Raw genomic sequence first — 10,767 nt, forward strand, 5'->3', positions numbered from 1 at the left:
ATTGTTGTGCACAATTTCTGTCGTTGGTAACCCAAAGATTTATTACTTGAAAATTCAGTTAGGTTGTGATGGTTTACCAGAGGTCGTGTCAATTTGCTCTGAAGGGTCATTACAATTACAAGCTTTTTTGACATTGCCAACAATTATTTTGAGCAGGTATTGCCTGAGACTTGTTTTGATTAGCTTAACAACGTTAAGTAGGTGGAAATTGTTGTTTTCCGATTTCACAGTAGTTTAAATAACCACTGGAGACGATACATTGAAAAAAAAATGAGTATTTGGTTTTCGAAATTTGATTAAACAAAGTGAAATTTATGGTGCTATAGCCTTCATGTTTCACACATTTTACAAATGATAAGATGATCTAAAAGCTTCAATATATTTATTATATATTGGACATAAACATCTATTATGCCTATATACTGAAGTCTTTTGACGCTGTAAATTTTATCTTATGGAACAGTATTCAAGCACAGTCCATTCTAATTACAGGGGATTCGCTTAGGCAAATTACAATAAAAACATTCTTCAGTTTCTATACAGGTTTTTATTAAATATAGTTTCCATAAACAAGAGATGAAGTAAGGCACTAAAATGGCATCCTGAATTATCTAGTGCTTCAAAAGAATGTTGTTCTTACATATAATTGAGGGCACTTCATGAAGCATTTTCCGTTTATGTTCTTAGCACTAGAGTCGATAAAGGTTATGCCATGTTTTATTACATTATCTATTTTACTGTCATTATTTTATGTCACTCCATTTTCCTTCTTGTTTGAGCTTTTCATTTTCGTTGTTAACCTAAGATATTGAACGGGTTGGCTGGTTCAGGGTAGTTGTAGCCACCACCGCAGTTAGGCTGAACTGTGTAGGTTGAGTACACGGTGTTTGCCTGTCTGTTGACGACTGTAGAGGTGACATAATTGGTGTTGTAGACAGTTCTGGTTCTATAAGCAGTGCTTGTTACTCCTGGAAGCTGCTGGGTTCTTACCAGTGTGCGGAGAACAGTCTGTATGATTGTAGATGCTGGTAAGTTGACGATAGATGGTACAGTCTCTTGCCTATAGATAGTTGTGGGAATGACTTGAGTAGAATATTGCGTTCGGATCACTTGCTGGGGAACTGTGACATACCTAGTATTATACTGAGGGACTTGCTGAGTTCTAACAAGAGTACTGGCTCTCTGTTCTACTTGAGTACGAGTTACATACTGGGTTTGGGTATTGGTAAGGACCACCTGTGAGTAAACTGTACTGGTAACTGGAACAACTTGGGTAGAAGTAACGTAGCGAGTCTGACCTGGCTGCTGAACGGTTGTAATCCTGTAGTTCGTTGTTGTTACATACTGAGTGCGCACAACGTCTTGACCAGGCTGTACAATAGTAGAATAGACAGTGCTATACTGGGTGCTGGGAATAACTCGTGTTTGTCCTGGTAATTGCTGGGTTCTTGTTAGGTACTGGGTTTGGTAAACAGTACTAATTACCTGCTGTGGAACCACCTGCGTAGAGAAGACAGTCCTGTACACAGTTGATGGAACTTGTTGTTGACGTGTTACATACTGGGTCTGTGTTTGGACCTGTGTACGTACGTCTTGCTCTGTACGTGTGACATAGTTCACTTGAGGTGGTAATGTAATGACCTGGGTGCGTACATTTTCCTGGGTACGAGTAACATACACAGTACTGTACTGCACCTGAGGTACTACCTGTGTACGTACAACTTCAGAGTACACAGTTGTGTAGACTTCCTGAACGCGGACAGAAGTTTGTGTCACATACCTTACATCATTATTGTATACTGTAGAGGGAATGACTACAGTGGAGTATTGAACCTCAGTTCTGTATATCACTGAAGGTTGGCAGTTTGCTTCCTCCTTTGGTGGCAGGTAAGATAAGGATGACTGAAGATCTAGGTTATTATTAAACAGCTGTCTTCTTGGGCGATCAACGGATCCAGCAAGGGCACACCCTATGAAGATTGACAGAAGCAAAGCCCGCATCCTGTGAAGATGAAACAACAAATTGTAATTTAAAAAGAAAGGTTTTTCTTTTATTCTGTCAATATAACAATTTAAAATATCCTCTGGAAAAAATAATACTTACTCTGCCAATGAAACTTTTATAGATATCTTTACAAAAATCAGAAATGGTAAGGGAAAGATATTATGAACATGTGTTAAAGTGTATTTGCCATTTACATAAATACATTCACTTTATTAACAGTAAAATGATGTTAAAATACTGTGTTTAAAACTAGATGAAAACGCTTCATGTAGTGCCCTCTTTTATTATATCTATATAGAACTTATGGCTGATTTTTCAAGAATTATTATCCTAGATGCTCCAGGGAAATAATAATAAGCTTGTTTATTTGCCAATGTTGAAGGGAATAGCAGGTTCATCATAATTATAACCAGAGCAAGTGGCAGTGACAGTTCTGGTGACAACAATTTGTTGTGGTTGATTGACAGTCTGGTACACGATCTGCTGTTGTTGTTGAGTCTGTAATACTTCACTGGTCACAATCTGGTCTCTACCAGGAACCTGATAGATTGAAGTGCTGGTTACCTCACGTGTTTGGACTACAGGTGCTGGAGTGTTGTATTGTGTCCTGATAACAGTCTGCACCTGTGTAAATGGCTGAACTCTTGTTTCAAAGAGGGTTGTGTAGATGGTATTTGGAACAACCTGTGTGCTTACAACTTCCTGTGGCACATACTGGGTTCTGACCTGGGTTTGTGTTGCAATATTTGTCCTAGTGACAACCTGCTCACGGGTTGCAAAAGCATTTTCATATCTAGTGCTGACTGCTGTGTATGGGATAACTTGTTGTCTTTGAACATAACTGGTTATAATTTCATCTCTTCCTCTAACAACACTGGTCTGCACCTGTTGTTGCACCTGAGTCTGAGTGATGAAACGAGTATTTCCTGGTGCCTGGCTTCTGATAAGAGAAGTCTGGACAACCGTTTGTACACGAGTTTGAACAACATCACGGCCAGGAATAGAAACCACTCTAGTTTCTTGTTGAAACTGGGTTTGATAGTTAACCACTGGCTGATTGACTGTTTGATACTGAGTGTTGAAAACCTCAACAGGTACAACTTGAGTCTGGACCTGTGTACGAGTAACATAGTCAACACGAGGTACGACTCTGGTACTTGTGACATATACTACAGACTGGATCGGTGGACTTGGAATAGTCTGAGACACAACTCTGGTATTGTAAAAAACAGATGTTTGCTGTACAACACTGGTTTGGTATTGTGGCTGAGTCACAACACGTGTCTCGTACAAAGTAGTTGGGATAACTTGTTGTCTGACAAGTGTTGTGGTAACATATTGAGTATTGAACTGGTTCACTGTTTGAACCCTAACAGACGTCTGAACACGTGTGTCGTAGCGGACGGAAGTGATAGGAGCCACTTGACAGCTGGGGTTGCTAGGTGAAGGAGGTAAGTAACCATTGTCAGGAACTGGATAATTGTAACCCTGTGGGGAAGCTGAAGTCAGAGCCAGCACAAGCAAAGACGCTGCCAGACGCCACATCCTGCAAAGAGAGAAATTCCACAGATTAGAGTCAGCGGTGATTGGAAGCCCCGCGTCTCAGCAACTCATTTGGGAATAAAGTCCAATCACGCGCCGCTCCCTCTGTGCGATTTCTCCCATTTGCTGTTTTGTGGGCTAATAAGAACGGGAAGGACTTTATCGCCCAGATGAGACGCCGGACGCAAAGGTCTAATATAATAGACCACACAAAACTAAACCAATCACACATAAATATAAAAAAAAATAATGGTTCGTGCAAACACTGTTGAAAACACCAAAATACCAGATAAATTTTCCCTTGACTTTCAGTGCAATCGGATAAACACTTCCATTAATAAGAAGAAGTGTTTAATTCCTATTATTGGCCTCAGTCACAATGCATTTCAAGTTTTGCTCTTGTTTGCATTCATTCATGAAGAGAGAGTTGGACTAAATTATTCCCTGTTCTGCACGAACTTTTAAACATACCGGAAACCTATTTCTAAAGCGAAATGAAAAAAGGATATGGCGTACAGTTACTAAAAAAAAAAAAAAACATAATTCAAGTCATATTGATAAATTCGAAAATGGTCTGTGTAGTTTTCTAATGTTTTACACTGCAGATGGCGTAAATTTATTCCCTCAATGCGTTACTTGCTACAAAAAAAAGTTTCGAAAGATCAGCATTTCTCTCTCTCTCTCTCTCTCTCTCTCTCTCTCTCTCTCTCTCTCTCTCTCTCTCTCTCTCTCTCTCTCAATTGTATATTATCACATTACAAGACTTCTAGTGATATTTCTACGCGTACATTGAACTGAGATTTCTAAAATCAGATTTTTTTCGAAGAAGTCGGCTCTGCTGTAAACTGGGGTTATTCAAATGTAAAGCATCGAGACTAGTATCGAAGAATATTTGTTTTCTGATTTTCATCACAATGGCAAGTCTGCATATCATTATTTTTGAGTCAGTTAAATTTGCAGTCCTATAAATTTACTCATTCTATTAAAATACTTTAATGGAGTTAATGGAATTGAGACAGACGGGTAAAGAACTAATCCGCTTGTCGACGAAAGCCCATGCACAGTTATTAAAATCCAATCAGTACAGATATTTAGCGTTCTATCAAAAATAATTTAAAGATTAAATACGATCTACATGACATTAGCCTCGATAAATGAAGAAAATGTTCAGAGGATTCAGGAAGTAAAGAGTGAAATCAATGTAAGTCGCCTGTTCTGGAATATCTTAATAAGTAGGAATCTTCAGTCGTAACTGTTCACCAGCCTGCACGTGTGTGTGTGTGTGTGTGTGTGTGTGTGGGGCGCGGGCGGCGGGTAACGTGCAGCCTCAGACTGGAAGAGTCCGACCGACGTTTCTGAGTCTTGAGTGGTAGGGACGAAACGCCAGATGGAGAGAGGGAGAGAGGGGGAGGTAGGCGGGAGGCAGTGGACGAGGTAAAACTGGTTTTCAGAGAAATGGAGAGGACATTGAAAGGGAGAGTTGAAAGGGGGCCCGGGTAACTGCTGCTCTTGCCCCTGCAGTGGTTACACGACCTTCAAGGAAATGGGATAGACGAGGAGGCTTGTGAAAGGATGGTTTGAGGCTTGAAAGGAATATGGAAGGGAAATCAAGCGAGAAAGGTTACCAAAAGGGGCACAAGGCGACAGGAGCGAATATAACCCTGAAGAGAAGAGACAGACGAACTTGTGACAGCTACTTTGGAATGAAAGTATTTTGCGTAGAAGTAAAACAAATGGAAAGAAATAAATAGAAAAAAAGACAAATAAACAGCAGGCCGATTGTTATCAAAGCTTTCCGCCGAGACAGGGCGGAAAGATCTTCATTAAAACACTTCTCTGGATAACCGGTCCTTGCTGTTATTAATGTGAAAGTTGCTATTTTTTCATGAAAGTGAAAGTGCGCAATAACAAAGCCACCCCTCGTTCATGCTCTCAATAAAAGAACAAAGGCGCATCTGGAGAGTAACCGATAACCGAAGCTCACGATTTTGCTTTGGCTTCTCAGGAATTCTGCTAAAGTGTTCTCTTAAATGCCTAATGTTATGATCACTATTATTATTCAACTGGTGTGATTAAAGGAAGTCTGCATACCGCGTCTACGACAAATTTTGGGTCTTTTCCGCCTGCAGTTTCAATGTTCATCCTGTGTCATAAGAGGAAATTGTTATTTTGACCTTCGTTTAAACTATGATGAGACCAATTTTTATTCCTTGAAGGATCTTTCGGAATGGTAATACAGGAAGAGGTGACTTAACATCGCATATTACGCATTATTGTTAGTCATTTTGCCCCCATTGCTAATGCATATCATTCTTTACCACTCAAGAAATAACATTATATTCTCACGCGTAAAATAACGATAGTGGTGACGAGAAGGATCATTCTTTTTGTCAATGAGAACTTCAAAAAAGATGAAAGATCTTTCCCTTTCTCATTTCCTTTTATAGGGTCGTGTTCGAATGAATGGTGGAGGGAGAGGTTCCGACACGCTTCTGAAATTCATTGTAAGATTTCGGGGAGTTGAAAGCTGCTGCCTGAAGGAGGTGAATTTACTTACTGACTTTCTCTTTGTCACTTAGTTTGCTAATACATAAACGAGCACACATGTAAAGCCTTAGATATCTGGCCTCAGTTTCAATGTTTATTGTCGTTCTAGGATTGTATTAGTCAGATCTGATGCAGTTAAAAAAAAAAGAAAAAAAAACGCAAGGGATCGGAAGAATGCAAACGAATTATGTTACAAAAAATAAGTATATTCGAGATAGCCATTGTGAGTAAGAAAATTAGGGTTGATGTTCTGATAAAAAAAAAAAAAAAAAAAGAAATATGAAAGTCACTTACGGTTCATAAAACTGAATAGTAAAACGAGAGAATAAAAAGACCACTTAGCTTTGAAACTAGAAAACGAAAAACAGGCACCATGACAGAATAATGAGTCAATTGAGAGAGTGATGACTCCGGGTTATAGGTAATGGAGATAACGAGCCACAATAACAGGATAAAATAATGCGTGCGCCGAAAATAAGGGTTATCATGTTCTCTGCCACAAAAGAATCCGCATTAGCAAATGAAAGCAGGAGAAGAATAATGCTTTTGCTGCGGATGCAATGCTTTTAAGCCTTCTACCTTTTTTAATCTTGTAATGAATGAAATGAAATTCAGAAAGATTGAAGGAATGAATGATTTTCTTCTCAACTTTTTTTTGTTTTTGTTTAGAAACCATATGTACAGATTTCTTGAAAACTGTAGACTAACATAGAACACTTCAGTAAATTTTGCATATAAAACATTTCATCCACTGACTAAGGACTAATTTTCACACGAAATAATCTTAATCAATGGGGGAAGCATTGTTGCAAGAGGACACGAAGTATTTAGAGTGGCTGATATTTTGTTTTTAGTTAGGTAAAACAGTTTCCTAAACAAAGGGTGTTATAGTTATTGTTCTCTGGAACTTTCTTCCGTAAGAAGTATACTACAGTCTTACAGTTCATATATTTGTTGATTACCTATTCATTCATTTTATGATTTTTGAAGATGATAAGGACTTTTTAATTATTCTAAAGACTACCGATATACACATGATATATAATTATATATATATATATATATATATATATATATATATATATATATATATATATATATATATATATATATATATATATATATATATATATATATACATGCGTGATGAAATATCTGAACGAATAGGTCCAGATAACATCCTGAATGGATGACACTGAGAGCTATTTAAATTCATAGCCATTCAAAAAAAGAAAAGATTTCTGTGAATGGAAAACTTTTTAGCTCTGTAAAAGACTTTAGTGTGGTGAACTTTCGAATCCAATGTTTAAGACTTGGCCTTGTGATAGTGGGAGTCGTAAAAGAATTAGTAAAGTGGAACGAGGAAGGGCTAAAGGACTGATCAAGATGGATAATAGGAAATGGGTGGTTTTTTCTTACAGAATGAAATAAATGTCGTGAATGTGGCAGACCAGAAAAAGAAGAAAAATAATGTAACGCCAATTGAGAGAGAGAGAGAGAGAGAGAGAGAGAGAGAGAGAGAGAGAGAGAGAGAGAGAGAGAGTCTTGCAATAGCAAGAAGTCTTTTTTAATGTACATCTACAAATTATCGTGCGCATGCATTAAAATAAGCACAAGGCATTGTTTCAGAAAAGATTACGCAAGAATCACATCCTCTTCTGTTTTCTTAACTTTTCAGTGACCTATAACTGTACTTTAAACTTACTTCAAAGAAAAGAAACTGAGACGGCTAAAGTATAAAAGTAAAAACTAAATAAGAAATGAAGTAAGCGGAAAAGAGCGGGTTGGAGGGCGAAAGTTCTGAGTCAGACGAACGAGCGAGTAGGCACAGAGTGGGTGGGAAAGGAACCAGTCGGGTCCTTGCCCATGAAATCTGCTGACTTCGGGAAGGGGCCACCTTCAACATTACCTTCATTGGGTGTAACGCCGTGGCGTTTAAGGGCGTGGGTTTGTGGTTTTGAAAATGCTAATATTTTGTTCCTTTGAAATGTTACTTAGGAGAAATTTGCATTTCAAAAGATAAAATTACTTTGTCAGAAGAACGCCTTGCATTCAAGAAATATGTATAATAATTTGTCATGCATGAGAAAAAACCCTTGCTATTATGGCCAACGATGCCTTGAATGATGCTGTTGAAATAGAAACAGCAGGGCTTTGAGTATGACCGTAAGATGTAAGAATAAACCATAACAACAATACATTCGGGAATAAACAGTACAAAGTTTTGAAATGATAACTATCTTACTTCAGTTGAAATCATGTTGCCGAACAATGAAAACGAGATCCACGTTGTGACTAAAGAGGCTTATCCTATATCGACAGTAAGAAAATAGAAATGGTGTGGGTAGAGCAATGCCCGAGTATTGTATCAATAACATATGACCCGAACATTTTTTAATTCTAGTATTCCTCTGAAGAAATGATCAAGAGTGACGACACCATACTTTGTTTCACTATGAAGATATATATTCCGGTAAAAAGTCACTTGATGAAATGTTTTCACTTTTCAGTAATAATATCCAATATACAAAGGATCTCCATGCGGAGATGAAGCCGTAGTGAAGAGCACGTACCTGCAGATGTTATTATTGAGAGCTGAGAGGAGCAAATAATGGGAACTGAACACTGAGAGGAGTTCAGCTACTCTGCTTGAATCGTAGAATCTGCCGCTATTTATACGTGAAGGGAACGGCCTCTATCTCCTCATTTCTTTCTTCTTTTTTTCTTTTTCTGTAGAACCTATTTCGGTTTCTGATCAACTTACCTGTGAAGGTGTCGGCTGGGAGAAGGGCGGGGCACCGTCCATGTCCTTGTAATTCAACGCCGGGAAGGGAGGTCTGCCACTCACTCATGCTTTTACTCGCTCTTAATAAAATCATATCGCTTCATCTAATATATTTCATTACACTTGTCGCGACATTTACGAAAAGCATGTGTATTAACTAAGAGTAGAATAATGCCGTAAGATAACTGCTCATGGTATCTAATTACGTCCATGCCGTTTGGCAACTCAGGGCGGCCACAGGTCGGGAAAGCAAGTTTGACCAATCAGGCTTCGCCTCCTTCCCATACTGACTCCACCCTCCGATTCCCTTTTCTTGTGATTTTGAACCTTACTGCACTGAGAAGAGAGGCATTTCCTTACGAAGGGCTCGATGGTACAAAATTTCAGGGTCCTCAAGGGTCAAGTGGTGGTCTTCATCTTCTATCTATGATTCGAGTTGGGACGGGGCTCGCCAGGATTTCCCTCCCATGAGGCCAGCTGATCTGACCTGTGCTTAGTTCTTCCAGGGCAGCCGTCAAGAGCATTACAAAGTGAGAGTTCCTCCTTGAGAGGAAATGTGAATAAACATGATAATTTAAGAGTAATGAATTAGATCTCCTTCAGTATTTTCTACTCCAAGTATATAGATAAAATAATGTGCATTCAGCGTAGAAGAAAAATTAACTGAGCAATCGCACACAGCTTGGAAAACTGGCAGGTGATACGTACCGATTTTAATATTCTTTACCATAGTGTCAGAGTTCTTCTGAGCAATCGTTAACCTAGAGTATGTTAGCTCAATGCGCATGTAAAAGTTCATTTTCGGGGTCAATATTTTCTTATTAAATTGTTCTTTTACCTTTCGTTTGAAGAATATTTTCCTAAAACTTACTTTTTCCTTTTTTTTTTTGAGTGCCCTTCAGTGTCTCCCATACATTTGATGATATATTTGTAATGGTTGTTAATTTTTTCCTTCCTCCGTTTTCTCTGTGAACCATTATTTTCTTTTAATTTTTAAGATATCTACGAACTTGTATGCAGAGGCGATTTCCTTCTCATATTAGAATTCTTCGAACGCCAAGTACTTACGGATGATACACGTAACGTATCTGTGATTTCTGATGCCTCTTACTGTCCGACTCAGTTTCCCGGCAGTTATACTTACTCCATTACAGCACTTTTAATGATGATACAAAACTAATGAATAGTTAAAGTGTAAAACGAAACAGGAGAGTATTACCATCTGTAGGAATTTAGAATATATATATATATATATATATATATATATATATATATATATATATATATATATATATATATATATATATATATATATATATATATATTAAAACATCATCAGCTTTCCAACTACTATTGAAGATATAAATGATTGCCACTTCTACTGCTGCTATGCTGCGTCTTATATGGAAAGTGAAGTGTACTATTACCATCTCAACATTGAATTAATATTTCCTTTTTTTTTGTAGAATAAACTTTATTAGGCCCTTCTTTATTTGCTTAAATATTTTTTCATTAACGTTACTTTTGTTTCCACTAGTACTACTATTGCCACGCTTGTCTTTTGGTTCGAGTATTCCAGCAAGGGGGGCGGGGATGGATGGACGAAAACATTTAGAGACTGCGGATGAAAAAATAATGAATTGATGAACAGACTGTCTCTTACGGAATGTGTGGTGGATGAGAGAGAGAGAGAGAGAGAGAGAGAGAGAGAGAGAGAGAGAGAGAGACCTCTATGTTATATGATATTCCATTTTCTACAGATGCAATGTATTAACAAGGAATAACTGTTCGGTATCCAATATATTAATAAATCCAGAACCTTATATTGAGGAGAAAACAAAAATAAACTAGAGGAAACCAGCTGAGTCTTAAATCTCAATAGAAAACA

The 10,767-nt window shown here is 37.9% G+C and overlaps 1 protein-coding gene across 2 annotated transcripts; it reads right to left on the reverse strand.

Moving 5' to 3' along the window:
* Positions 1–524: 524 nt before the first annotated feature.
* Positions 525–8,825, reverse strand: LOC136846540 (uncharacterized). 2 transcript variants are annotated; one of them, XM_067117831.1, is made up of 2 exons: positions 8,668–8,825; positions 525–2,002 (listed from the first exon to the last, which is right to left on the reverse strand). In XM_067117831.1, exon 2 carries the CDS (start codon positions 1,999–2,001, stop codon positions 796–798), a length of 1,206 nt encoding a protein of 401 aa, XP_066973932.1. In that variant the 5' UTR covers position 2,002; positions 8,668–8,825; the 3' UTR covers positions 525–795. The 2 variants fall into 2 exon arrangements, with proteins under 2 accessions (XP_066973932.1, XP_066974688.1); XM_067118587.1 differs by lacking the exon at positions 525–2,002 and adding an exon at positions 2,165–3,551.
* Between the last annotated feature and the right edge of the window lie 1,942 nt (positions 8,826–10,767).

The sequence above is a fragment of the Macrobrachium rosenbergii genome, chromosome 1 (assembly GCF_040412425.1).
Source record: "Macrobrachium rosenbergii isolate ZJJX-2024 chromosome 1, ASM4041242v1, whole genome shotgun sequence".
NCBI classification, from domain to species: Eukaryota; Metazoa; Arthropoda; class Malacostraca; order Decapoda; family Palaemonidae; genus Macrobrachium; species Macrobrachium rosenbergii.

Coding starts and splice junctions, on each gene's coding strand:
- LOC136846540 (XM_067117831.1), bottom strand. CDS start 2,001: ATGCGGGCTTTGCTTCTGTCAATCTTCATAGGGTGTGCCCTTGCTGGA.